The sequence below is a fragment of the Xiphophorus couchianus genome, chromosome 7, assembly GCF_001444195.1.
Source record: "Xiphophorus couchianus chromosome 7, X_couchianus-1.0, whole genome shotgun sequence".
Classification (NCBI taxonomy): Eukaryota; Metazoa; Chordata; class Actinopteri; order Cyprinodontiformes; family Poeciliidae; genus Xiphophorus; species Xiphophorus couchianus.
In genome coordinates, this window is record NC_040234.1 from 8,995,801 (window position 1) to 9,021,079 (window position 25,279).

The window sequence follows — 25,279 nt, forward strand, 5'->3', positions numbered from 1 at the left end:
TGGAAGAGCATAAAACCCCACTCAATTCCGATAAGAGACTCCAGTTCCAGTAATTAAATCCATTCCTGGTTTTGACTGAAATGAGGCCGAAACGAATGAACAGCTGTGGCACTTCACTATAACGCCTCCTATCGGACGGGGTGGCCATACAAGAAAGCGACATTTTTTTTGTTTCCTTTTAAGAATATAAAACCATCAAGCAACACCATGTATGAAGTGTATATTGTGGCATGACACAATAAATGAAATAAAAATACTAAACAATTATATTTACCATGGTTATAATTAAATAAAACATAATGAAATTGAATAAGTAAGTGTATTCCTAAATTTTTACAGGTGTCAATAATTTTGAAATAGATCAATTTTAAGTTCACTGCTTAAAATCTAAAGCTCAAAACATTGGAATTATGTACATGTAATCCATATTTCCATAGTCCACAGTTCTCTTGTGGCTTTGCACAGGGGGTGCACCGATTGCAGTTTTTTGGCCGACTGCAACTGATTTCACTTTTTTAAACATTGATTTTTGAATCATTGAGGCTTTTATTTGAAAAGGTATAAACATGATAGGAGCAAAGAATGAATAGAAAGATATATGTAGCAAATGATTCAGCCAGGAGATGAACAGTTTACGCTAAGGCCTAAGAGCCTCAGTCCCTGGCGCTCCCTCACTGTTATTGACACCTGTTATTATTAACACCAGTACTGATATTGATGAGTACTACATCAGTCAAGATTTTGGTATGGAAAAGTTATTTAACATTATCACTGTCATATTTTTCAACAAAATAAAATCAGAATCCATCTAAAGTTTTGTCCAAATTCAATTGTCAAATTCAAAAATATGTCAATGAGTGTTAGGGCTTTTATATAAATTAATTTGGGGCCAAGTTCTTGTTTATATTATCTATCCTTGATGGTGTATTTATTTTTTGCATTAGACTTTACACAATAAGAGCCACATCTGAATCAACCATCAAACATGAGGTTTTTAATCTTTGGTCTATTCACAAGCATTTAACATGTACATAAAATGTTTATAAATAAGTTATAAATAAATAAGTTTTAATTTATTATGTTGATAAAATAGGTAAGTTTTCCTTTGTACACATGAAGCTGTTGATTTTTTCAACCTGATCATCTTGGCGTGTACTTCAGGAAGGTTCTGAATATAACAATATATCTTCTTGAAGGTTGGTGAAATTGTTTGCTTTATATATCATTTTGAAGCTATCCTGTAAGTTATCAAATTATGACATTCATACAGTTGCTTCAGTGTTCATTTACTGGAAGACAAAGAGCATGTTAGAACTTAAGATGTCGGAAATGATTTCACTGGACTTATTTCGAGCAGTTCTTAAAGATAGGCAACAAGATTCTATGAAACAGTGTCATTGTTTTTAAATTGTTTTTATTGTTTTATACTTGTGCATATGTATTAATTGTTTTTATCTTGTAACCAGGTTGCTATGTATTGCAAATTTTTGCTCAGGTCCCTCTTGAAAATGAGATCTAGATCTCAACGGGGTTTACCTGATTAAATAAAGGAATATATATGTTCTTAATTATAATGATTTCAGTCTGAGGTTTCAACTGCTCACTGCTGGTTACACAAAACTTTACCTTTAGCTTTAATCATCTGGTTAAAGTGATTTGATGTGTGTTTAGTAACGCTTTTTATTCCTGCTTTATGTATTGATAACATTTATGTTTGATCTGGGAATTTAATAGAAATGTAGTTTTCTCTTCCTCATGAGAGTTTTCCCAAAGTCTAATGAGTTTGAGAATATCTCTCATTAAATTCCTTTTTCAAAAACATAACTAGAACTAAATATGAATCATTTCTTTTGCAACCTAAAATGAGAAAGATTTATTTTAAAACAAACATTTTTGACTTTAAGATTTTTGATTGTTTTGCAAATCATTTTAATTTGTGTATTGGGTATTAATAAAGATATTGACACCTTATAGTAATCTGCAATAAAACCACTACACCTGTTCAATAAAGAGGAAAAAAAATAAATAAATAAATAAATAAATAAAAGGTGGTTTGGGATGAAACTTAATTTTTTTCCTCCTGCATACACACCTCACAACCTCAACACTATAGTTTATGTGAACTAGCAAACAAAACATATTTAAGCTAATATATTTAAAGTAGTATACTGTCACTTGTTTCTAGGGCAACAATTTCAGAAGCATAGCTTAAATGACAAACTACCACAAGCTGTTAACAAAGTTACAAACACTCAAACATCTTACCTGTAAGTCGGAGTAGTCTGAATTATAAACATGATGTAAGCATTTTTTCTTCGCTGTCAAAGCCATCCAGTCTGGTTAAAAAGTCCACATAAGCTGCAGAATATTATTGAGTCTCGCTCTTTGAAAAGTCCTGTCTGGGTTTTCTGTCTCTCCAACTTGTATGCTAATTATCCCGATATCAAAGATGGCGGCCAAGCAGCATTGAAAATCTTCTCCGCAATGACTTACTAAATTAAGCATTAGCTGACTTTTTGTTGTTTACAGAAGTGACTAAGTCATTGCAGCGCTGCTCTTCCGATAGAAGAAATGGTGTGAGAATACGAGGAAAGTGTCTTTTGAGGAGGAGCGGGCCACTACTAGCCGAGAGTTTCCCGTTGTCTGGCTGTTTGGACAGCGGAGAAGCTAACTAGCCTCTACCGTCAATTTTTAAAATGGCTCCGGTGCAGATTGGGTCAGATGGGCCGCTCGTCCCGCTCGGAGGTCCCGTTGTGTCGGGTCCACAGCCACCACCTCCCGGGACCCCAGCTACACAGGGCGTCAAACTAAGCTTGCTTATTGAATTTCTTCTCCAGCGGACTTACCATGAAATTACCCTGCTGGCTGAGCTGTAAGTAACAGTTAGCTTAGCAGGCCCACAGGCTAACGCTTGTAAACTTAAGAGAACTTTAGAGCTGTTAAATAAACTTTTGTTGTTTTACTACCCTCAAACAATCACTATGACCATAATACTATTTTGTTATATTTAAAAAAGACTCGATGCATATAAAGTGACTGCTTTCTTAAGGGGAGTACAAGTAAATAACTTGCCACTACCGCTTCATAATCAGTGATCAGAAGTTTACCAGTAAGTACAGTGTTGTTAAATCTACTACTCAAATCAATAAAAGCTATTGTTCATATAGTTAGTTTTCTTTTTTTTTAAATATCAGGCTTCCTTTGTTGTGCTGTTTACCCAAAATCAGTTACTTATTTGAGACCCTGTCACTTTCAAGCTCCCACACTCTCATTCCCCTGGTGGCATCACATAAGGCAACCGGGTTGCACGTTGCTTTCATATTTCTTTATTCTTCTTTTTATTTGCATGTTTCCAATAAGTCATATTTGTGTTTTTTTTACTCGTAACAAAGTATACAAAGGTTTAAAACACATTCAAAGCCACTATATATATTTTTTTTAAATATTATTTCCTGGACTTGATGTCCAGGAAAGTGCCAGAGAAAGTGAGCCTATATAGTGATGCAGGTCTGACCCTGTTTGTTGTGCACTGGTCAGTTGACTTAAAGAATGTTACTGTGCTTGTCCGTCACCGCAAATTCAACTGAAATACCATCATGACAGTCAGACTGTTAAATCTGAGAGAGTTCCTAGAGTTAGTCAATGCCAGAGAGAAAATTTAAGAACGATTGATTGGCAGTCAGAAAGAAAGATATAAATTGTTTGAGTAAGCTAAAGTACTAATGGTCCAGAGTAAATGTGAATACCATTTACTCTGGCGTTCGCAGAGTAAATGGCAAAGTGTCAAACCACTTTAGTGATTTGACGCTAAAGCAGTTTAGTGTTAAATCATTAAACTATTTCAACTGGTACAAACAGAATATAGAATTGACTAATTTTATGGGTATGGATCATTGTCATCGTCATGTTTAGCTGTGGCTTTGACATCCATATAAATATCCATCAGGGGTTGGAGGAGTCAACAAAGTCAAGCAATCAGTCAAAAACCTTGAGTTATTCTATGACAAAGTTTGTGGAAAAAGAAAAGCAAAAACACAATTGCAAACTATCTTTAAGCAGTATAAAACAAAACAAGTGTCTTAGATTATTGTTCACAAAAATACAGCTAAAATCATAAAGAGCAGAGCATGTTATAACTTTTTAGCATAGAAGATGTGTTAATGCTGTGATTTAAATGTGGCTTACTTTAAAATCAATGTTTGTTTTGCAGGCTCCCTCGAAAAACTGATATGGAGCGGTATGTTTGTTTTAAAATATTTCCTCTTATTTATTAAATACAATAATTAGATGCACAACTTTTTTAAGGGACATTTCTTTTAATTTGACTGTCATTTCTTAAACTTCTTTTTCATGAAGGAAAATTGAGATTGTCCAGTTTGCAAGTCGCACCAGGCAGCTGTTTGTACGCCTCCTGGCCCTGGTTAAGTGGGCAAGCAATGCGGGAAAAGTTGAGAAGTGTGCGGTACGTTGTGTTTAATGAAATCCTCCCGCTGTACGTTTTGTGGTCTGTCGACAGAAGCACAAACGTTTAGCTGACCGTACCTCTCTGACTTGGGTTGTGTTGTGACAGATGATCTCCAGTTTCCTGGATCAGCAGGCCATCTTGTTTGTGGACACAGCCGACAGACTGGCTCTGCTGGCTCGGGACGCCCTCGTGCACGCTCGCTTACCCAGCTTCGCCATCCCCTTCGCCATCGACGTCTTGACGACAGGGTCATACCCACGCCTGCCTACGTGTATACGTGTAAGTCTTGAACCTTAACTTTTCTTTCCCCGATAAAGCTGGATAAAAAGAAGATGCAGATTTAGATATTCTGACTTGTCTGTCTAATGTGTCGCTTTATTTATTTATTTTTTCTGTCTTTGTTCAGGATAAAATAATACCTCCCGACCCAATCACTAAAACGGAGAAGCAGACCACTTTAAACCAGCTTAATCAGATTCTACGACATCGCCTTGTCACCACTGACTTGCCTCCACAGCTGGCAAATCTCACAGTTGGTAAGCAGTTTGTGTAAAGGTCTTGAATTTTAACCGCTTACTGCTGATTTTTTATTTATTTTTTAAATTATTATTATTTATCTTGCTTATTTGTATATTCTTTAGCTAATGGTCGTGTTAAGTTTCGGGTGGAGGGAGAGTTTGAGGCCACTCTGACAGTAATGGGAGATGATCCCGACATTCCCTGGCGGCTGTTGAAGTTGGAAATTCTAGTGGAAGATAAAGAAACTGGAGGTGAGGAAACTAATTCTGATTATTTTTTATGAGTAATCTCCATAGTGTGGCCAAATTGGTGATTTCCTCTTCTTTTTTTTTACTTCTATTGCTTACTAACAGATGGACGAGCACTGGTCCACAGTTTGCAGGTGAACTTCATCCACGAGTTGGTCCAGGCTCGACTTTGTGCCGATGAAAAACCCCTACAGGACATGTATAACTGCCTGCGTATCCTTTTAAATGTTTCTGTGTTTGCTCATTGAGACAAACATTTTAAGGGTGTTTCCTGGTCTGGATGTACGTGGAGAAAGTTTACGAGAGCAGGGGAAAAATATTGGTATTCACAGAACGTATTTCTGCTTCCATTTTCTAGCAGTTCAGTCCATCTTTAATGACTAGTCCCTGTAGATAATTTCATGAATTTAGATGAAGCTTTGTACCTATGCTTTAAAACTGATGCAATATGTATCAGATTTAAATGCACTTCATACATGGCTTTTGTGCAACGGTTCAGGTTTTGTCCAGTTCTGCTCTGACCCTCTGCAGTAGTGTGTGTGTTGAAGCATATAGGGTATTGACTGATCAAGCAGACAAGTGTAGAATTCCAATGAGAATCCCAGCTGCAGTAATGCATCCTGCCTAGCACCCTTTCATTAATTCTTAAATAACAAATCGGCTTTTTGTTAACGGCAAAGAAAGAGCAGCACTGTTCCTGCAAGCATCGGTCATCTGAGGTGTTTTTTTTTTTTTTTTTACTACTTAAGAGATGTGTGCTACCACACCTGTCAGCATGTTTATGAAATACGGCGAAATTCCATTTTCTGTCAATTACAGAGCTTCGACCTACTGTATATTTAACTAAACATTTGCATGCGGCAGCAATGCTTTAGCGTACAAAATCTTGATATTAGTTTCTGTTAAAATGCATCTTTGAAGCAGCGATAGAAACAACCAGGTATTAGCATTTATGAAATCGTCAAACTCTTAAAGACTTCATCGAGTATGCGAGTTGAGCAAGGCTGTGCTAATCACAATGCTAATCAGTACATCTCTGCACTGGCTTCCACCCACCGCCACGTCAAAGAGCAGTCTGTGTGAGGCACAAGCAGCCCTTTAACTAATAATCTACACCTTGAAGGATGTGTGTGTGTGTGTGTTTTGAATGTTAATGCCGCAATAAGTAAAATAGTCAACCGTCTACCTTGATCTGTAATTTCCCCCGTACCGTGCTTTCTTTAACTGCACCGTATCCAGATTCCTTTTGTCTGTCGCTGCAGCTTGAGGTTCTCCATTCTCAGACACTGATGCTGATCAGAGAGCGCTGGGGAGACCTGGTACAGGAGGAAAAATATGTTCCGGCAAAATACCTCACGCTTTCCGTCTGGAAGTAAGGCTTCTACACTTTCAGACGAAAAAAAAAAAAAGGTTTAATGAAGAAACATTAAAAAAAAAGACCAAATTGCTTTTATTTATTTCATCTGTACAGCCAACAGGTTTTGGGTAGAAAAACTGGCACAGCGTCAGTGCATAAAGTCACAATCAAAATTGATGAATCAGATGGATCTAAGCCATTGCAAATATCTCATGAGCCTGCTCTCCCTGCCTGCGACTCAAAGTTAATGGAGCGAGCCATGAAGGTGAAATTAAAAATTAAAATGGTTTCTGTACCTAATGTAATGCAACATTTAGACCATTAGGATTTTCTTTGCATTTAAATTACAGCTTCAGCTAAGTTTTTTTTTTAATTTTTTTTTTTAGATTGATCATCTCTCAGTGGAGAAGCTGCTGATTGACAGTGTTCATGCCCGCGCCCATCAGAAGCTGCAGGAACTCAAGGCCATTTTAAAGACCAGCAATCCCAGTGATAACTGTATGTATTTCATCTTTGTTTCTACTTGACAGAGTCATTAAAACCCAGAACCGTTCTGCAGTGTTAGTTTTATGCTAGATGTAATAAGGTTCCATGTTCTTTTTTTCCCCCTCTTGCATCATTTGAATATTTACTGAAAAGTATTGGGGATCATGAAGATAGGCTTTTGGTTGCATCCTTTAAAGGTCTTTATCTTATTGCCAACCCATACGATTTATTTGTGTTTTTCTTTTGTACATTTCTGTCGTGATACAGACTTGATTCCCATTCATTATGGGCTTAAAAAATCTCAAATTTGAGTTGGTGAAACCTGCAGAAACTCTTAACAAGTGTCTCAGTAAGTTTCCCACATATAACGAGGAGGATTGGATCACTTTTCCCCCCTTAGTAAATGAAATCACTGCACAGCTTTACCAGTCTTGGGTACTAAAGCTGTATATTTTTCTTTCTAAATCACATATTTTACTAGTCTGTCTTGATTTGTCCCAGTGTATGTTTTCCAGTCATATTTAGTGTTAAATACTTGTTTGTTTTACTGTATTTGTTTCTCCAGCATTCATTGAGACAGCTTTGCCCACGTTGGTCGTTCCAATACTTGAGCCATGTGGTCGCTCAGAGTGCCTGCACATTTTTGTAGATCTTCATTCTGGCATGTTTCAACCCATGCTCTATGGATTAGGTAAGCAGCAGCAAATGTTAACTCCTCTTTTATTGGACCCTATATTTTTGTGTTTGTTTTGATTAGCCTGACTCTTACACCAGTTCTGCAATAGTGTTGTATTTTAAAACAAGCTTTTAGTAAATTATACTCTTTGTGTTTTAACTACAATTTAACTAGTTTAATTTAAAATGTAACTCCTTCTGTTGATGATCTTTTTTCTGTCAACTTTCATCTGATTGTGTTTAAAGCTTTGCCTGCACATTTATCTATAATTGTGATTTATTAGCTTTCTTCAGTCTCTGAGCCATAAATCCTGGTTTGTTCTCTCTATAGACCAGTCCATGCTGGATGACATTGAAAAGACGGTCAATGATGATATGAAGCGCATTCTCTCTTGGCTTCAGCAGCTCAAGTAAGTTCATATAAACTAAGTCAATCTTTATTTACTGAATGTAATAAATTATGAACCCTGTGCAGGATTGTGAGGCATTCATTCTTTCCTGTTAGGTTCTGGCTAGGGGAGCAGCGATGTCGACAGTCCGTGAAGCACCTTCCCACCGTTTGCTCAGACATCGTTCACCTCTCCAATTCAGCCACGCACCCAGTCGGCAGCTTGTCCAAGCACAAACTCTTCATCAAGCTCACTCGTCTCCCACAGTACTACATTGTGAGTTTTGTTGGCTAGTTTATTGTTTAAAGACCTGTTCATTCCCATGCATTTATTTATTTTTTACAAATATTTTCTCTTGTTTCCTTGCAGGTGGTGGAAATGCTTGAAGTGCCTAGCAGTCCCACAGCATTACAGTACAAATACTCTTTCCTATCAGTTTCTCAGTTAGAGGGAGAGGATGGGCCTATGTGCGCACAACTTTTACAGCTTTTTAAACCCAACCTGGAATACCTTGTCCAGGACCCAACAACAGGGAGAGAGGCTCGACCTGGAACAAAAAGAAAAGTAGTTGTTTATTTTATATTGTGAAGAAATTAATGGGTTTAATGTTGGATTATGAACTTTGTGTAGAAATGTTTTGGGCCCTGTTATAGTTTATAACAGCTAAATAGAAAGTCAGGCACAACTGCAAAACTACCACACTCACACTGTCTTCCTAAAGTTACTGTAGATACTTTATAGACACCTTAGACATTGTTCTCTGCCTTCTGCTCTGTAGATTGCTGGAGATCAAGGAGACTCGGAGCCTAAGAAGCCCAAGAGGTCTGGAGAAATGTGTGCTTTTAACAAGGAGCTGGCTCATCTTGTAGCCATGTGCGATACCAACATGCCTTTTATTGGTCTCAGAGCAGAGGTCAGTCAGCTTTTGGTCTTCAGGGGTATATTTGTGGATTCACGGCTTGTAATTCCCAACTGATCCCAAATGGTTTTTCTTTCTCTTCTGAGTAGCTTTCCAACATGGTGATTCCAAATGAGGGAGTGCAAGTGGAAGGTGACGGGAGTAGTCACGCAATCCGACTGCTAAAGTAATACAAACCTCCATGTGCTTTCTTTCGTGTTTTGTTCCCTTCAATCTGTAAAACGCTAAACTGGTATGGCTCGTGTTTTCTAGGATTCCCCCTTGTAGAGATGTCGGAGAGGAAACCAGGAGAGCTTTGGAGCGCTCCCTCTTGGACAGCACCATTCGCTTGCAGGGCAGGAATAACCGGACCTGGGTGGCTGAGCTGGTGCTGGCCAACTGTCCGCTCAGCAGCACCAACAGCAAGGAACAAGGTCCTTTTCATTTTTACCAAATGCACATCATTTCATTCACTGAACATAATCATTTTAGCATCTTTTTTATTCAGAATAATGTATTATGATACCTCTGTAATTTTGTCATTATTCTTTATAGAAAAAATTTTCCTCTGTTTGCATTGCGATCCGTCTTCTCACTGAGTTTCCCTGTTCCACCAGCTTCCACTCGCCATGTGTATTTGACCTATGAAAACCCTCTGTCGGAGCCTGTGGGCGGGAGGAAGGTGGTGGAGATGTTCCTGAACGACTGGAAAGCTATCAGCCAGCTCTACCAGTGTGTTCTGAACTTTTCTTGCACACTGCCAGGTGGGTGCATATTGACCTGAAAAGGTCTTCACATTTGCCAACAATCCAATTGCAGAGATTAGCGAGGCTCCTACAAAGACTGGGAACATTTGGAATTTTAATTAAGTAATTTCCAGGTGTGGAGAAATATAAAAAAATTTACAAACTAGGGCTGAAGTGATTAATCGATTAATAAAATAATCAACTAGTCATTAACTGATTAGTCATTAACTGGAGTACACAGACTCAAAAAGGCCATTTGCTGAAAAAACAACATATTTTGAGCAGTAATTAAGCTAAGATGATTTATATACATTTGCATTTAAGATAAAAACACCTCTGTCTTTAAATATGTTTTAGCCAAATCTCTTCAAGTGGCAGTTTTAGCTTCCAATTCACTAAAGGAATGCTAAGTTATTGGATTTTAGGCAAAAACATGTTTTTCTTATTTAAAAAAGGAACTGAGTTATTTGTTATTTTATTATATTTCTAATATTTTATATAATTGGCTTAAGTGGTTAAATGAAAAATCTGTAGCATGTCCAAATTTTCTCATGAATGCATCAATCCCCCCTTTTGACTATTTTTCCATATATTATTTTATTAAAGCGGACCTTTGTATAAATATCTGTAGACAATTCAGAGTGAAATCTGGTACTCATGTTTTAACAATTGTTCAAAAATTGGACTTTGGAAATTTGTATCTTGAAAAAAAATACATTTAGAACACCATGTAGGAATCTTGTAGTCTGGATTCTATGTTTTCTGCATAGGAAAATCCACCTATATTTGTAAGTATTGTTTCTGCTGTGTAACACGCTGATTTCTTCACTCCAGAAATGCCGCCTTACCTGAGCCAGTTCTCAGAGGTCCGGCTGTATAACTACCGCAAGCTGGTGCTGTGCTACGGCACCACCAAAGGCAGCTCCGTCACCATCCAGTGGAACTCCAACACGCAGCGCTTCCACCTCGCCCTGGGCACCGTGGGGCCCAACTCGGGCTGCTCCAACTGCCACAACATCATCCTCCACCAGCTGCAGGAGATGTTCAACAAGAACCCGAACGTGCTGCAGCTGCTGCAGGTACACGGTCAAAACTCTTAAAACAGTACTCATAGAAAGTATATTCAAGTGGCTGCTTTGGTGTGCTGAACTTTCTAATAAATTGATGGATGTGAAAAACAAGTCAGATGATCTTTAAACCAGTGGTCCCCAACCTTTTTATTACCACGGACCGGTCAAGACTTGGCAATTTTGCTGCAGCCTGGGGGTTGGGGAGGCGAAATACTTCTGCATGTTGGTGTTCCCGCTAAAGCCATTTTTTTTTTTTGCCCCGATTTTCCCTTTACGATAATCTTACAACGTGTCCTGCAGTGTGTGGTGTGTTGAATATCCCCGATCTAAAATTGGACATATTCAACATTGTCTTGGACCGATTATTGCAGCCTGTGGGGTTTTTCCCTGACTGGGAGCGAGAACGCAGCCTGTTGAATGTGACAGGTAGCCAATCAGAAAGCGCAGTGACGTCAGAACGGAAGGGAATCCCAGACAGTTGACATGGCAACTGAGAGTCCGGTCGACATCGGAGGTGATATGTGGAAATGTTTATTACAATATGTAAAGGTAATTTTTATATATGTTTATTATATGTGGTTATGTTTATTCAGTTAAATTGTTAACTACGAAAAAACATAACTCACCTCCAAATCATAGTGCAGCAAATAGAGCGGCTGCTCCCTCCGTCTTTTGTCAAGCGCCTTTTCTTTTTGTTGCGTCTTTTATCGCTTAAAATGAGCCACAAACTATCACTGCTGCTTCTACATCATCATCCGTGTTTGATTATTATAAATTCACGTTTGGCATGTTGGGGGTTTTACTGGATTTTCTTCTGGAATCGGGATGTTCGTGACTGGACTCGGTTCTGTGGTGTGGTGTGTTGCTCCTGCCATGTGGCTGGAGACACGAACCGACCGAACCTGTTGGACTTTTATCGGCTCTGTGGTCACAGAGGTTTGGAAAATTGGCCAACAATCCTTAAATCGTGTGAACCAGACCTAAAACTCACAAGCTCTACTCCTCTCATCTCGTCTCGACCACTGCCCTAACGCTCTCTGACTCTGGTCGCTATGGTAACATTTACATATCCCTTCAAAATAATAGAATAGAATAGAATTCAACTTTATTGTCATTGCACTGTCACAAGTACAAGCAACGAGATGTAGTTTGCATCTATCCAGAAGTGCTCTACGAGATATAAATATTTATTTACGGATGTACAAGACTATCTATGTATGGACTATAAGGGGTTGTAGCAAGAGATATACTGTAGATATTGTGTATAAATATAAATATGGGAGCTATATGCACAGATTATACTGATTATACAGAATATACAAGAATGTTAGGGAATGGATTATAGATGAATAATGGCAGACAAAATTTCCAGGTTGTATGTGTGTGTGAAGAAAACAGTCCGTGATGTGTGTGTGAGGATAGTCCATGCGTTATTGTTGTATGAGAAGGTAGGGGAGTACAGTCCTTATAGTTTAAATAAGATACAGATGTGCCACAAAAATGAACATTTTACTTTCGTGAAAATTTTAACTCACAATAACGACTAATGGGAGCCCTGAGCTTGTTTCTCTGCAACCAGACGGTCCCACCTGAGAGTGATGAGAGACAATGACACCCGAAGTGTTGCTTATGCACAGGGTGCTCGGTCTCTACGTGGTGAAGCAGTTTGAAGCTTCATTGTTTCATTAACATCCGGTCACCATATCATGCAGAGCTTGGAATGTGGGAATCACCTACCGGGATAAATCCATTCTCCTGTTTCTTTTCTGGGCCTTTTCCCCTTTGCAAAGAAACTTTCCATAGACTCTGATCTGTTTTTTACTCATTTTGCTGCTTGTGGGCTCAATGTTGACGCGCAAGACGGAGCCGAGAGAATCTGGTTAAAGAATTTTCAAAATTAAAGATCCTCCAGACTCAAATAATACATAAAACGGAAATATTTAATTATTTCTTGCACGGCCCGGTAACAATTGGTCCACGGACCGGTACCGGGCGATGGCCCGGAGGTTGAGGACCACTGTTTTAAACCACAGGGGTGTTGCATTTAATTATCATTTATCAGTGCCTCTAGGATGTTGAGATGGGTTCTTGTGGTTGCTGATGTCTAAAATTGCTGATTATCTTTCACCTTTTTCAAAACGAAGCTGGGAAAGTTGCAATTTAAGCTTTATTTTTGCCATAACATTGTCTTGCAAAAATGTTGACATTGCTTCACATAATCTTCCCAAAAAAGACAAGATTTTAATATGCAAAGTGCAAAAAACACTTTCAAATAAAATCATGTCCTGAGGAGTTGTCAAAGTGCAAAATAGTAATTCTGTATTGGTCATTCAAGTTTACATTTACACAGTGTAAACAAATCCTATTGAACAGAAATAGGATTACAGAAAAAAAAGTTACCATTTAGCATCATGCTTTTATGGTAAGGGTTAAAGGGATTTTCCAAAATTCAGCCAAGTTGCAGTGATTGGTCATATAAAAAAAAAAACGTTAAGGTGATTGGCTGAATTTGCTGAAAAGTTTTGATAACTGAAGATTGCAAGTCGGCGCCAAATTTGCGAATACTTTGCTTTAATTTACATTAATAGCAGCGGTTGCAACTTACTAGAGGGACTGATTTAAAGAGCTGTGATTAGAAAATAAAACATGAAGTTATTTCAGTATCTGTATTATCAAAACAAACTGCACAGATCTGCAAAATTATTTTTCTTAAAACCTGTTTGTGACTTTCCAGGTGCTCTATGACACACAAGCTCCTCTCAATGCAATCAACAAGCTACCAACAGTGCCCATGCTGGGCCTCACCCAGCGCACCAACACTGCCTACCAGTGTTTCTCCATTCTGCCCCAGTCCCCCACGCACATCCGCCTAGCGTTCCGCAACATGTACTGCATCGACATCTACTGCCGCAGCCGAGGAGTGGTAGCCATTCGAGACGGAGCCTACAGCCTGTTTGACAACACTAAGATTGTGGAAGGGTTTTACCCCGCTCCAGGTCTCAAGGTAAACCGGAGGAAGAGGGTTAAAGTGAAACAACTTGCACTCGTTTTCAAACTATGAAAGAGAAGATGCTTGTTTTTTTTGTATTTGTTTATTTATTTTTTAGATAAAATTTTAGTAAGTTTATTAGATTTTGTCTTTGATTATTAGTTTTTTATTACTCACAAAATGCTAAGTGTGAAGGAGAGCTAACAAACTGCACATTAACCTGAGCACTGCTGCCGGATAGTGAAACATGGTGTTGGCAGTATCATGCTCTGGGAGTGCATATCGTCTTTAGTGTTTCCAGGATGTCTGCGCATTCCTTAGAAGGTCTTACATCAATGTAGCTGAAATCAAGGCCTTAAAATGTCTTAAATTCGTTTAAAAATGTGAATATGTTATTTCAAGGTCTTAAGGTTTGTCTCAACAGAACTTTTTAATCTAATACATTACATATATGTTCATATGACGTACATATGTATACTTTTTCTCGTTGGACTTCTCTGTCAGGCAAAAATTTGAGTCGCACTCGGATAGCTTAATTGTCTTCTGTGACCTGAGTCGGTTGAGGCTACCTCTCACTAGCTGCTAATGTACCCTTGCTAGCTAGCTTTTTTTCGTCTATTGATCATGTGAGAGATGGGTATTGGGTAAGATTGACAGTGATGTTTGTACATTACTGTGAAGATTACGGCTTTAAATTCATTTCATAATAGTCTTAAATTTGAGTTAATAAAACCTGCAACGACCCTGGTTTCATTCATTAAACTCATTTATTACTTTCTTTCAACTTCATAACTTTGCATTACTTTGTGTTGCATATAATCTGAATAATTATGTAGACACCACTTAATTAGCAACAATTAAGTGGTGTCAATAGTTTTGCAGGACACTAGACACTAAAAATAACCCCAAAAACCAGTGATGTGATTCAGTTTTTCCACAGCAAACATTTCTCTCTCTCCTCCTTCAGACATTCCTTAACATGTTTGTGGACAGCAGCCAAGACGCCCGCAGACGTTCCGTCAACGAAGATGACAACCCTCCCTCCCCTGTGGGCGTTGACGTGATGGACAGCCTGATGAACCAGTTTCAGGGTCAGCAGCAGCCCCAGACCATGAGAGGGGGCGCCGGAGGCGTATACCCGCCTCTTACGTCGCCTCCACCGAATTATCTCGCCAACGTCACTCCGTCGCCCTCCATGATGCCCACACAGTCGCCAGGTAACGGACATTGTGATTCTCTCTTATACTTGTGAGTGTGGAGATCTTGTTCCGTTTGTGTCGTCTCATCTCATTCAGACATCTTGTTCTAAACAATGAAATTTTTAGTTTGACTCTCATGTCGTCATGGTCACCGATGTATTTGTTGCCGGAGCAAATCATCTGAGAGCTTTTGCTGCCATGTGTGCCCTTTTTAGTTTGATGAAAATACAAGACCATTTATGTTTCTCATGCAACATGTGCACACCGAAAAAAAAGCATGTGTTCAGCCATGTTCCCTCCCTCCATTGGTCTCCATCTCAGCACCCAGCCAGACGCTACAGCCTCTCCGTCCAGCTTTAGCTTGTATGCTCACGAGAGATTGTGGTTGTGTGTGAGAGGAGCAGAGTCTTATGAGCCATTTGATGAATGTGTGTGTGTATGTATATGCAGGGAACATCCATGCCTCTGGCTCCCCTAGCGGAGCTTTGAGGGCGCCCTCTCCTTTTGGCCCCACCCCGTCTCCGTCGTCTCTGGGCATAGCCATGGGCCAGACCAGCTTTGCCAGTCCCCACGGTAAGCAGCAGGGAGGGCCGTAAATGCTGGCCCCTGCTGGGCAAGGGGCTTGAACAGGCCGAAGCGAACATGACCAAGCCTTTTGTGCCCTGCAAACATTTAAGACTTATAAAGCCAGAGCACACAGTGGTGTATTTATGACTTTGATTGTAAATTATGTTCAGTGACAGATTATTGGCTCTCTCCTACCTAGGTCCTCTGGACCCCAGCTCTCCTTACACCATGGTGTCTCCCAGCCATAGGGGCCAGTGGCCAGGCTCGCCCCAGGTTTCAGGGCCTTCTCCTGGGGCCAGAATCCCTGGCATGTCCCCCGGTAATCCTTCGCTGCACTCACCTATTCCCGACCCCAACTCTCCACGTGCTGGGAGTAGTAAGTACCGCTTTCTCAATACTAAAACTAACTCTATTAGGGCTGCATAATATATCTTAAATGCACAACTTTTGCAATATTAGTCTGTGCAATGATGCAAATTTAAAGGACCAGTTGAAGTGCAATGTTTGTTGGTTCTAATATTCACACTTTTCATGCTAAAAATACTCTCAGCCTCACTGCAGGAAATACCCACACATAAAAAGAGGATGATGACAGAGATGATAAAATCATAGAGCGTTGGCAGCATCATCATGACATTTGAGGAAGAGATGAGTGAGGACTCCATATTTATTGCAAATGAAATTGCCATCAAAATTTTTTAAGTAAATGCCACCATAACGTATTTTCTAATATTGTGAGGATCAAAGTTTAGTGGCCAGTTATCAATTTTAAGTTTTTCCAAAGTTCTGATCTGCAAATAGCAGGTTTATCTGATACTTTTTTTTATATGAACTATAAATAAGTTGCATGGAAAAATTTTTTTTTGTTGCCTTCCCTGCGTGTGACAGACCTAATATTGTCTGTCACACAGAGACAAAACAAAGATGAAAAGATTATCATTATTAGTGATTAGTTGAGGTACCTGGAGAAAAAAACTTTAATAAACAGAAACCTGAGCAGTGCATCATCCTTCACTACAACAGAACAGTCACTTAGATCAGGCTTAAGTATATTCAATTCTGTGTTTTTCTACCTTTTCAAAATCCCCTCTTTTTTGTCTGTCTTTGCCTTAGGTTCCCAAGTCATGCCTACCAGTATGCCTCCTCCCCGAAAGCTACCTCAGCGCCCCTGGGCTGCATCCATCCCCACCATCCTCTCCCACAATGCCTTACACGTGCTTCTGCTCCCCTCACCCACCCCCTGCATGGTACCCGGCCTGGCAGGGAGCTATCTCTGCTCGCCACTGGAGCGCTTTTTGGGTTCCGTTATCATGAGACGACACCTACAGAGGATCATCCAGCAGGAGGCGACGGTGAGTGTCTCATCAGTAATTGGTTGTTTGCTTCTTGCGTTAAATTTGAGTGTTTTTATTGTAATCGCCTGTCGTGTCGCGTCTGCTTCAGTTATCGATCGTGAACTCCAACGAGCCAGGCGTGATCATGTTCAAGACGGATGTTCTCAAGTGCCGAGTGGCTCTCAATCCAAAGAACTATCAGACTCTGCAACTCAAAGTTACCCCAGAAAACACAGGGCCCTGGTCCCAGGAGGAGCTTCAGGTGCTGGAGAGATTCTTTGAGACCCGGGTAAGTGAAAACGCCAGTCAACACCTAAAATGGCACACCTCCACTTCGTTTTATCCTAATAACCCTTCTTTTAATTTTCTCTTGTCAGGTTGCTGGTCCTCCCTTTAAATTCAACACTCTGAGTGCCTTCACGAAACTGCTCGGTGCTCCCACTAATGTTCTTAGAGACTGTGTGCGCATCATGAAGCTTGAGCTGGTGCGTAGCTTTCACTTCTGCTTTAAAGGCTTCTTTTGTCTTATTAGTGAATTCTTTATTGTAAAAGATGTAAATATTTAAATTTCCAGTTAGCATTTTTATAGTTATACAAAAATTCCAAAACAGCTTTCAAAACCCATTTTCTGCCCTTACCGTCACATTAGATTTTATTCATTTCTGCTTGGAGCAGAGGCGAAGTCACACTGTGTGAGTGAGTAGTTGTTGATGTTATGACCAATTTATTACACATAAATTGGTCTAATAATCTGAAAAGATATGCCTTTTCAAGTTTCCCACTACCCATTCTCCAGTCAGGGGTGATCTCACTGAAACTCATCCAGCTCCAACCAACACATGTTTTATCTGTGTATCTCTAAGTCAGGCTTGACTAAAATATTTCTCTCTTGCCAGTTCCCTGACCAGGCTGGACAGCTCAAGTGGAATGTCCAATTTTGTCTCACCATCCCTCCCAGTGCTCCCCCTATCGCTCCTCCTGGGACCATCGCTGTGGTGCTCAAGGCCAAAATGCTTTTTTTTGTAAGTTGCACCATCTTTCCTACCTCAATGTACATTATAGACCTTTAAATATTTGCAGGAGTCTGACTGTGTGTGTGTTTGATCATTTTTGTCTCACAGCTACAGCTCACCCAGCGCATCCCGGTGCCCCAGGACCCTGTGAGCATCATTGTTCCCATCGTGTACGATATGGCCACGGGCCTCACTCAGCAGGCTGATATTCCCAGGCAGCACAGCTCCTCTGGGGCTGCAGCGCTTCTGGTCTCTAATATCCTCAAGAGGTTCAACGAGCTGCACCCTTCCAGGCAGGGTAAGGCTCCATAACAACCCCCATTAATATAATATCGACTCCGATTCTGACTTTACGGGAGTCAACCTTTCTAATACGCTCTTGTTTTTCAGGTGAGTGCACCATATTTGCATCTGTTCAAGAGCTGATGGCCAGCCTGTCGCTTCCCCCCAGCACTCGACAGTAACCTGTTCAGACTTTGTCCTGAAACCGAACTGGAGTCGCCTGAGATCGAGTCCAGAGCTGACTTGACAAAAAAAAGAGGAAAAGCGGTCGTCTGAATCCAGCATGCCATCTCTCTTCAGCTGAAAACTGACTTGGAATGAAATGAATGCTGAATGCAAAGGAAAAAAAAATATAAATGTGTTATTTTTGTCCTGCAGGCAGTTGTAAGCAAAAGTATCTATTGAAAATTAAGATTGTTTACAAAAATATGTATATTGTTGTAAATTTGCTTGTCAGAAAGAAAATCAGGTGAGATAGTTTTTGTGAGATTTTTTTTTTCTTCTTGTCTGATATTATTGTAGTTTTCAGGGGACAGATTCCTTAGCACACTATTTAATGATCTAATTGCCTTTGTTTTATCAGTATCTCTGCTTTTCTTTTTTTATTTGAATTTTTCATTTTATATACTCTAAAACTGTGATAAACTTTATAAGCCAGTTGTATTTTACTAAGAACCATTTTGAGTCCTGATTGAAGGATTTGGAGACATGCTGTCTGACTTTGCTATTTAATAAACAACGCCCCGTGTTGGTTTGTGCTTTAAGGATCTTCCTTTCAGTGATGACTGTTGCAGTGCTCACTCTCCTCAGAGCTGACTTAGAAAAAGAATTATTCCCTCTCAATGCCACCCTAGGGAGGAAGCACATTTCAGCTGAGATTTCCTTCTTTTGGTGTATTTCCTCATCAACGTAGATGAGGTTGGATTGTAGATATACCTGTGGTTCAGAATGTTCCTCTTGGGGAAATTCGTCCATAATAAAAAAATAACTTGGTCTAATGATAATTTGAACTGTCCAGACTTTAAAGCAGCTTGTATATTTAAATTTTATAATAAAGTAAAAAACAAACAAGAGGTTATACATTACAAATGAGATTATCTGCTTTTCATACAATAATTTAAGAAAATTAAGCATAAATTTACGGGGTTTTTTTAAGTCTGTGGTAAATATTTCATGCTCAAGTTAATTATCTGTAAAATATCACAATGCACTTATTTTCCATTACAAAAAACATACTTAGGTTTTGATCTATGGATTTCCTATTTCTGCCTCCTGTGAAGGAAAAAAAAAAAAGTAAAATCACAGATAAATCGCATAGTACAAGCACCAGGATATATCATGGTTACCCAAATCATGACTGACTGTATATATATATATATACAGTACAGACCAAATGTTTGGACACACCTTTTAATTCAGTGAGTTTCCTTTATTTTCATGACTATTGACATTGTAGATTCACACTGAAGGCATCAAAACTATGAATAACACATGTGGAAATATGCACTAAACAAAAAAGTGTAAAACAACTGAAAATACCCCTTATATTCTAGTTTCTTCAAAGTAGCAACCTTTTGCTGTGATTACTGCTTTGCACACACTCTGCATTTTCTTGATGAGCTTCAAGAGGTCGTCACCTGAAATGGTTTTCACTTCATAGGTCAACCTGCCCTGTCAGGTTAATAAGTGGGATTTCTTGCCTTATAAATAGTCATGAAAATAAAGAAAACCCATTGAATTAGAAGGTGTGTCCAAACTTTTGGTCTGTACTGTATATATATATATAGACTCTTCCTCCAGACTGAGAAAACAAAATTTTCAATATTTGCCTTGTCGCTTTTTCCTCCTGCCCTGGGCAACTGCCCTTGCACCCCATTTTGAAAACCAACACTGCTTGTGAATGTCCCCTCTACTCTGAAATGGACTTTGTTTATGCATCTTTTTTGGTGGCACTTCACTTTTTACTTCCACTAAACCTCCCATCAATACCCAGCTTCTGTAGCAAAAACATTTTTATGACTTATCCAATGACTGTCAACTGGACAACTGTCAGATCAGCAGCCTTCCCTATGATTGAACAGTTTATAACCTTTGCTACGTTTTGGCTTTTTATTTACTGCAACCACAGTCATCAAATTGAACAAACACGTGATACTGTGCAGTTGTTCAATCACATAATTAAAAAAAAACAATATTCTAGTTTATTGAGGTAAATAATAAACTGGAATTTATTATTTACCTGTGATAGCTTTAAGGTTTCATTCTGACTGTGATGCTGTGATCCTCAACCTTAAACCATGACATCATCTCCCCAGTCTGCGTGGGACTGGCGTTCAGTGAAACCGACACTGGATTCAGTGGTAGCAGGCGTCCGCGTTTCACCATTGTTTTGTTTTGCTCCAATCTATTCGAAACCACATGGAAACACCGGGAATAAAGGATGCTTCGTCACGCCGCGACGTTTAGTCGTTGTCATCTGCGAGAAGAAGACGACGACTTTCTGAATGAACAACCGGTATTCATTTACCCGCCCGAGCCTTTGGCACTCGAACGCACCACTCGCTGTGGATACCGCCGGGGAAATGCGTTCAATTAAATAGAAACATCGGTCGTCTGCTGTCCTGTGTTGCTCGTACGAGACGCTTCTTATGGCTTTTACCAGCAGGACGACATAAGGAGCCTCATCACGTCACATCCCGGTTAGATATGGCAGTCAGCACAACGGAGCCGCTCTGTCAGCCCTGCGTCTATCATGAAGATTTTAAAGGTAAGACTCTGCCTCATGTCTGATTTCAGTGTAATATGTGGAAGAATGATAATTGATGGTGGTAGAACTTCGTCCTACAGGCTTTTGTCTGCTTCCCCAAAACCTGACCACTCCCCTCCTGTCATCATCAAGCACCCCACAGAGGGTTGATGCAGGGTCCCAGGCTGTGGTGACACCTCTCTCTGAAGCTTTACATAGAGTAGATGGTAAAAAGAAAAAGAAAAAAAGAGTAAAATAAGAAAATGTGCTGATGTGGTTTGGTTTGGTGTGGTCAGTGGAGCTTCAGGTGAGGCGACCTCTGATGCCTGTTCGCCTGAGTCCTGAGCAGGTGGGGCTGGAGATGCTGTGTCTCTGTGGGCAACTGGACCTCCTGATCAGGGCGCAGATGCAACAGGTAGGCTGACTTCTGACAAGCAAACAAACATACATACACACACTTAAACTAAAGTGCCAGACTTTTAGGTACAAACAATTTGATCAAACTGTAAAACTGATTGCAAGGAAATCGGTTAAAAAAAAGAGAAAAGAATAAAAAGTCGCAATAAGCTTGGTATACGTGTGTGAACACCAGGAAATAGTTTGTTGAGCCGCTTTCTTTGTCTTGCAAAGGTTCTCCAAATATAAATGTTACATCAAAGGCAGAACAGGTTTTAAAGTATTTACCAGTGTCAATGTTTTTACATTAAATTGTAATTATTATTGTTGGGTTTTTTTTCCAACATTTTTACAATGTAAAGACTTTAGAGACTGTCAACTTTTGCACATAACCTCTGTACATATGTGACATGCGCATCTCACACCTTCATCTGTAAAATTAGAGCAATCTTAATATCATGGTTCCTACAGAATAAATTGATTTTATGTGTGTTTTTCTTACACGTGAAACTTTATTCTGTTTTTTTTCCAAATTTGCAGTTCCAGGAGCAGTTAGGTCAAGGCTGTAGCCCAGAAGAGTCGGACACCTTTCAGAGTGAAGGTACGATGCCAACAAACCGTCGGGCATCATTCTAGCTTCGCTAAACTCTGTGTATTTCATGTGTTTCTTCTTTTATCCTCCCAGGGTCAGAGATTCTTGACCAAATGCTGCAGTGCCTTGAACATCTACCAAAGCCTATGCCACAGCTAGAGGTGTTACGCCTAATAGTGTTACCCTAATAAAATATTTGATTTTTCTTAGCACAGATTCAATTCTCACATGTTTGCTCAGGACTACCTGGACATGGTGGGCCTCTCAGCCATGTTTCCTCGTGTCGAGGTCTTCCTTATTCAAGGCAGCCCTGTTGATATGCTGGATCGGCCGCTGATGGATGGTAAGAAAATTTAAATGATTCCCAACCAACAAAAACAGAGCACTAAGTTATTTCTTTGCACTCTCTGGTGGCAACATCTCTTACTAATATAGCTATGCCCGGTTAAATATTACATAGTTCTATTGAACAGATGCCTAATTGGACATTAGTACAATGTCTAAACAATAAAGTCTTAATGTTTGTCACTGAGCTTGATAGTGGTACTTTAAGATTTCAAATAAAAACATCCTGGGCTTGTCTCATCGTCCTAATATTTTCTATAAGACTGCAATAACATAAAATTATTTCCAGGATGACTTTCGCTTTAAGGAAGCATCCTCGATGTTCACATGAAGACCCATTTTGAGAATTTTCTTTACTTCTGTTCAAATATTGCATGAAGGTAAATAAATGATACTTCTATCACAAATTACACAACAGGAAATTGCCATATTGGTAGTAAGCACGTGTAACTTGTGGATTAAAAACATACTTTAATAAAAGAGTAACAAAAAGTCAGTGCTATACACGTTGAATCGTGTTGGTGTCATGCGGGAATGCTTTTCTTTAGCAATTAAACTCAAAACAGGACAAGGACTCTGGAAATACAGTTATAAATGCAATGGAATGGTTTAGATCACAGTATATTCATCTGTCAGAGTGGCTTTGCTGAACTAAATCTAACTAAGAATCTGTGTCAACGCTTGGAAATTGTTGTTTTCCTATTGTTACCTTCTTAAAATATTGGCCCAAGTCACTTTTGGCAAAAGTTATTTTGGCAAAAATTGTAAAAAAAAATAAAAAAAAATCACATCCTCCTTCTTTCCAAAAGACGTTTCAAGCAAAAATAGTCACTTTTGGTAAAAAAAAAAAAAAAAAAAAAGACAAATCACTTGGGCCATCATTTTAGGAAGGTGACAATATCCTCTCCATCCAGTCTGACTGAGCTTGAGCTTTTATTTTGCAATCCATGTTGGGGACCATTTTACTTTTCAGGGGTACTAAAACACACATGCACATTGTTCTTTTCCAATTTTTTGTTTGCAAAAATCATGTATCATTTCCCAACGTCCTCATAATTATCCACTACTTTTTGCTGGCTTGTCACAGAAAATCGCTGTGACAAAACACTGAAAGTTCTGATTACAGCGTTGAAAAAAATGTTTAAAAGTTAAATTTCTGCTGCCGGCACCAATCTCTGCTACTGTTTGTTCTACAGAATACTTCTTCCATGTCGCCAAACTGAACCAGCTGCTGGTGCTGAGTCAGCAGCTGGAGGAGGACATCAGGCACCTGGGTAGTCATAAATACATAGCCCACCAGCTCTCAGTTATATATGTAAGTGGGGTGAATCTGTCTTCTGCTTTCTTTGAATTGATTCCTCTCCAGTCTTCTAAACTGTTCTGCCTGTTCCCTTAATGTGTCTCTTTTTTTCTTTTCTTTTGAAGCAAGTCATCAGCTCTTTCAGGGGAATCCAGGTCTTTTCAAAAATAAAGAAGGACATTGAGACCAACTTCAAACAGATGAAGCAGTCTCTGATGGCGGAGGAAGGCTGCAGGCACGAGCCTCAGCTGACAGCTCATTACATCAGCTGGTGAGTTCCAGCCTTTGAGAAGACGATGATTAATCCGCGGACAATCTGATTAAGAGGCCATACTTTGTTCCCCGTTGCAGGATATTGGAAATAACGAAAGGCCTAACGTCGCTGGTTCTGTCACTGCCAGAGGAGTTGACAGAGGACCTTCATCAGGCTTTCACCTTCGTGTCTCAGTTCCTGTCCTAGAAGCAGAGTCGCCCCCGCAAACATCCCGGTAACTCCAGTAAGGATCCGGCTACTAACTGAACTGAACCATGACTGACTTTTAAAAAGGTGCTATGCCGTTTGATTCAACTCAACGAAGAGCTGGACAGCCTAGCTTACTTACAGATAATGTAGAGTTTTTGTTATTTTGTCGTTCTCGTGTTTGGGACTGAATGACAGCTTGATGAAGCCACCCTTGCACTACTGTAATTACAACTTTTTTTTTTTTTTTTAAATATCATGGAAGAATAAAGTTCATTAAAATGAATGTACGACTTGGGTCAAATGTTTTCCACAAGCTGCACAGTAGCTAATTTTGTAATAGTTTGAGTTATGATCCACTCTTTTGGACATAACTGCTATAATTGTTTCCACACATGTCTTTTTGGATATTAATATATAATTAGTTAAAGAGATAACTAACTAAGACACTTTTACAACATCATTTTTTTGTTAGTTTTTTTTTATCTGCCTTATTTAACGGCCAAATGTTCCGAGTTTTCATTAGCTTTAAGCCATCAAAATTGACTATATTTGTTTTGTTTTTTTAATAAATAAACCCTTTAGATATATAACTTGGAGTAATAAATCTATATAATACTTGGATTTTACTTAAAAAATGAATCAATGAAATAAAAGACGCCATCCTATAATCTGTTTGTGAATTTCTGACCGCCAGTCTACACACCAAAGATAGATAAATAGCTCCCCCTGCTGTTTAAATGATGTAAAACCAGGAAATACCATCACAGCTCCCGTCCTGTCGAGAGTTCTTAATTAAAAAACACACCAGGAAGTGTTTGAATCCTGCTACGAAAATCTCTGTAAAGTATTAGCAGAAACAATAGTGCTATTAGCTTTTATTTATGTAAACCTGACATGTTACTAAAGGCCGATGACGTATGTTTTAGCCCAGCTGTGCCTCAGCTGTGGCAGTAGAAAACCAACCCGGACAGACTGGCGACCTGTCCAGGGTGTACCCCGCCTCCCGCCTGGAACGTAGCTGGAGATGGGCACCAGCAACCCTCCCGACCCCATTAGGGACAAGGGTGCACAGAAAATGGATGGATGGATGGACGGGCGCGCGCTTCTGCTACCACAGCCGCAACGGGAGGGACGTAACAGACGCTGACGTTGCAGAGCAGCCTATCAGGTGTCAGCATTTCAGTTTACAGCCAATCAGCT

The 25,279-nt window shown here is 39.5% G+C and overlaps 2 protein-coding genes across 5 annotated transcripts; both read left to right on the top strand.

Moving 5' to 3' along the window:
- The first annotated feature begins 2,418 nt into the window (after window positions 1-2,418).
- Window positions 2,419-19,001, top strand: med14 (mediator complex subunit 14). Of its 3 annotated transcripts, none has more exons than XR_003596241.1 (29): window positions 2,419-2,872; window positions 4,211-4,237; window positions 4,357-4,462; window positions 4,571-4,744; window positions 4,872-5,001; window positions 5,107-5,235; window positions 5,338-5,445; window positions 6,472-6,604; window positions 6,704-6,854; window positions 6,976-7,087; window positions 7,641-7,766; window positions 8,082-8,160; window positions 8,256-8,415; window positions 8,509-8,703; window positions 8,918-9,052; window positions 9,148-9,224; window positions 9,311-9,471; window positions 9,655-9,801; window positions 10,618-10,862; window positions 13,588-13,857; window positions 14,810-15,059; window positions 15,492-15,614; window positions 15,808-15,984; window positions 16,722-16,960; window positions 17,052-17,231; window positions 17,320-17,427; window positions 17,839-17,971; window positions 18,064-18,253; window positions 18,346-19,001. XR_003596241.1 is itself a non-coding variant. In XM_028023392.1 (29 exons), the coding sequence occupies exons 1-29, from the start codon at window positions 2,697-2,699 to the stop codon at window positions 18,417-18,419; spliced, it is 4,308 nt and encodes a 1,435-aa protein (XP_027879193.1). In that variant the 5' UTR covers window positions 2,419-2,696; the 3' UTR covers window positions 18,420-19,001. The 3 variants fall into 3 exon arrangements, 2 of the variants coding, with proteins under 2 accessions (XP_027879193.1, XP_027879194.1); XM_028023392.1 differs by having other exon boundaries at window positions 17,839-17,964; XM_028023393.1 differs by lacking the exon at window positions 15,492-15,614 and having other exon boundaries at window positions 17,839-17,964.
- Window positions 19,002-20,526: 1,525 nt separating this feature from the next.
- Window positions 20,527-24,366, top strand: LOC114147505 (uncharacterized). Of its 2 annotated transcripts, none has more exons than XM_028021960.1 (8): window positions 20,527-21,004; window positions 21,085-21,398; window positions 21,920-21,980; window positions 22,065-22,132; window positions 22,212-22,314; window positions 23,513-23,631; window positions 23,742-23,887; window positions 23,968-24,366. In XM_028021960.1, exons 2-8 carry the CDS (start codon window positions 21,255-21,257, stop codon window positions 24,074-24,076), a joined length of 750 nt encoding a protein of 249 aa, XP_027877761.1. In that variant the 5' UTR covers window positions 20,527-21,004; window positions 21,085-21,254; the 3' UTR covers window positions 24,077-24,366. The 2 variants fall into 2 exon arrangements, with proteins under 2 accessions (XP_027877761.1, XP_027877760.1); XM_028021959.1 differs by having other exon boundaries at window positions 21,280-21,398.
- The last annotated feature ends 913 nt before the right edge of the window (window positions 24,367-25,279 follow it).

Bases quoted from the DNA above. Each gene is read 5' to 3' on its own strand.
- med14 (XM_028023392.1), top strand. From the start codon at position 2,697: ATGGCTCCGGTGCAGATTGGGTCAGATGGGCCGCTCGTCCCGCTCGGA. The intron at 9,802-10,617 runs GTGGGTGCATAT...TCTTCACTCCAG, and splicing joins CTTTTCTTGCACACTGCCAG to AAATGCCGCCTTACCTGAGC. The intron at 13,858-14,809 runs GTAAACCGGAGG...CTCCTCCTTCAG, and splicing joins ACCCCGCTCCAGGTCTCAAG to ACATTCCTTAACATGTTTGT.
- LOC114147505 (XM_028021959.1), top strand. From the start codon at position 20,944: ATGGCAGTCAGCACAACGGAGCCGCTCTGTCAGCCCTGCGTCTATCAT. The intron at 21,005-21,279 runs GTAAGACTCTGC...TGGTGTGGTCAG, and splicing joins CTATCATGAAGATTTTAAAG to TGGAGCTTCAGGTGAGGCGA. The intron at 23,632-23,741 runs GTAAGTGGGGTG...TTTCTTTTGAAG, and splicing joins ACCAGCTCTCAGTTATATAT to CAAGTCATCAGCTCTTTCAG.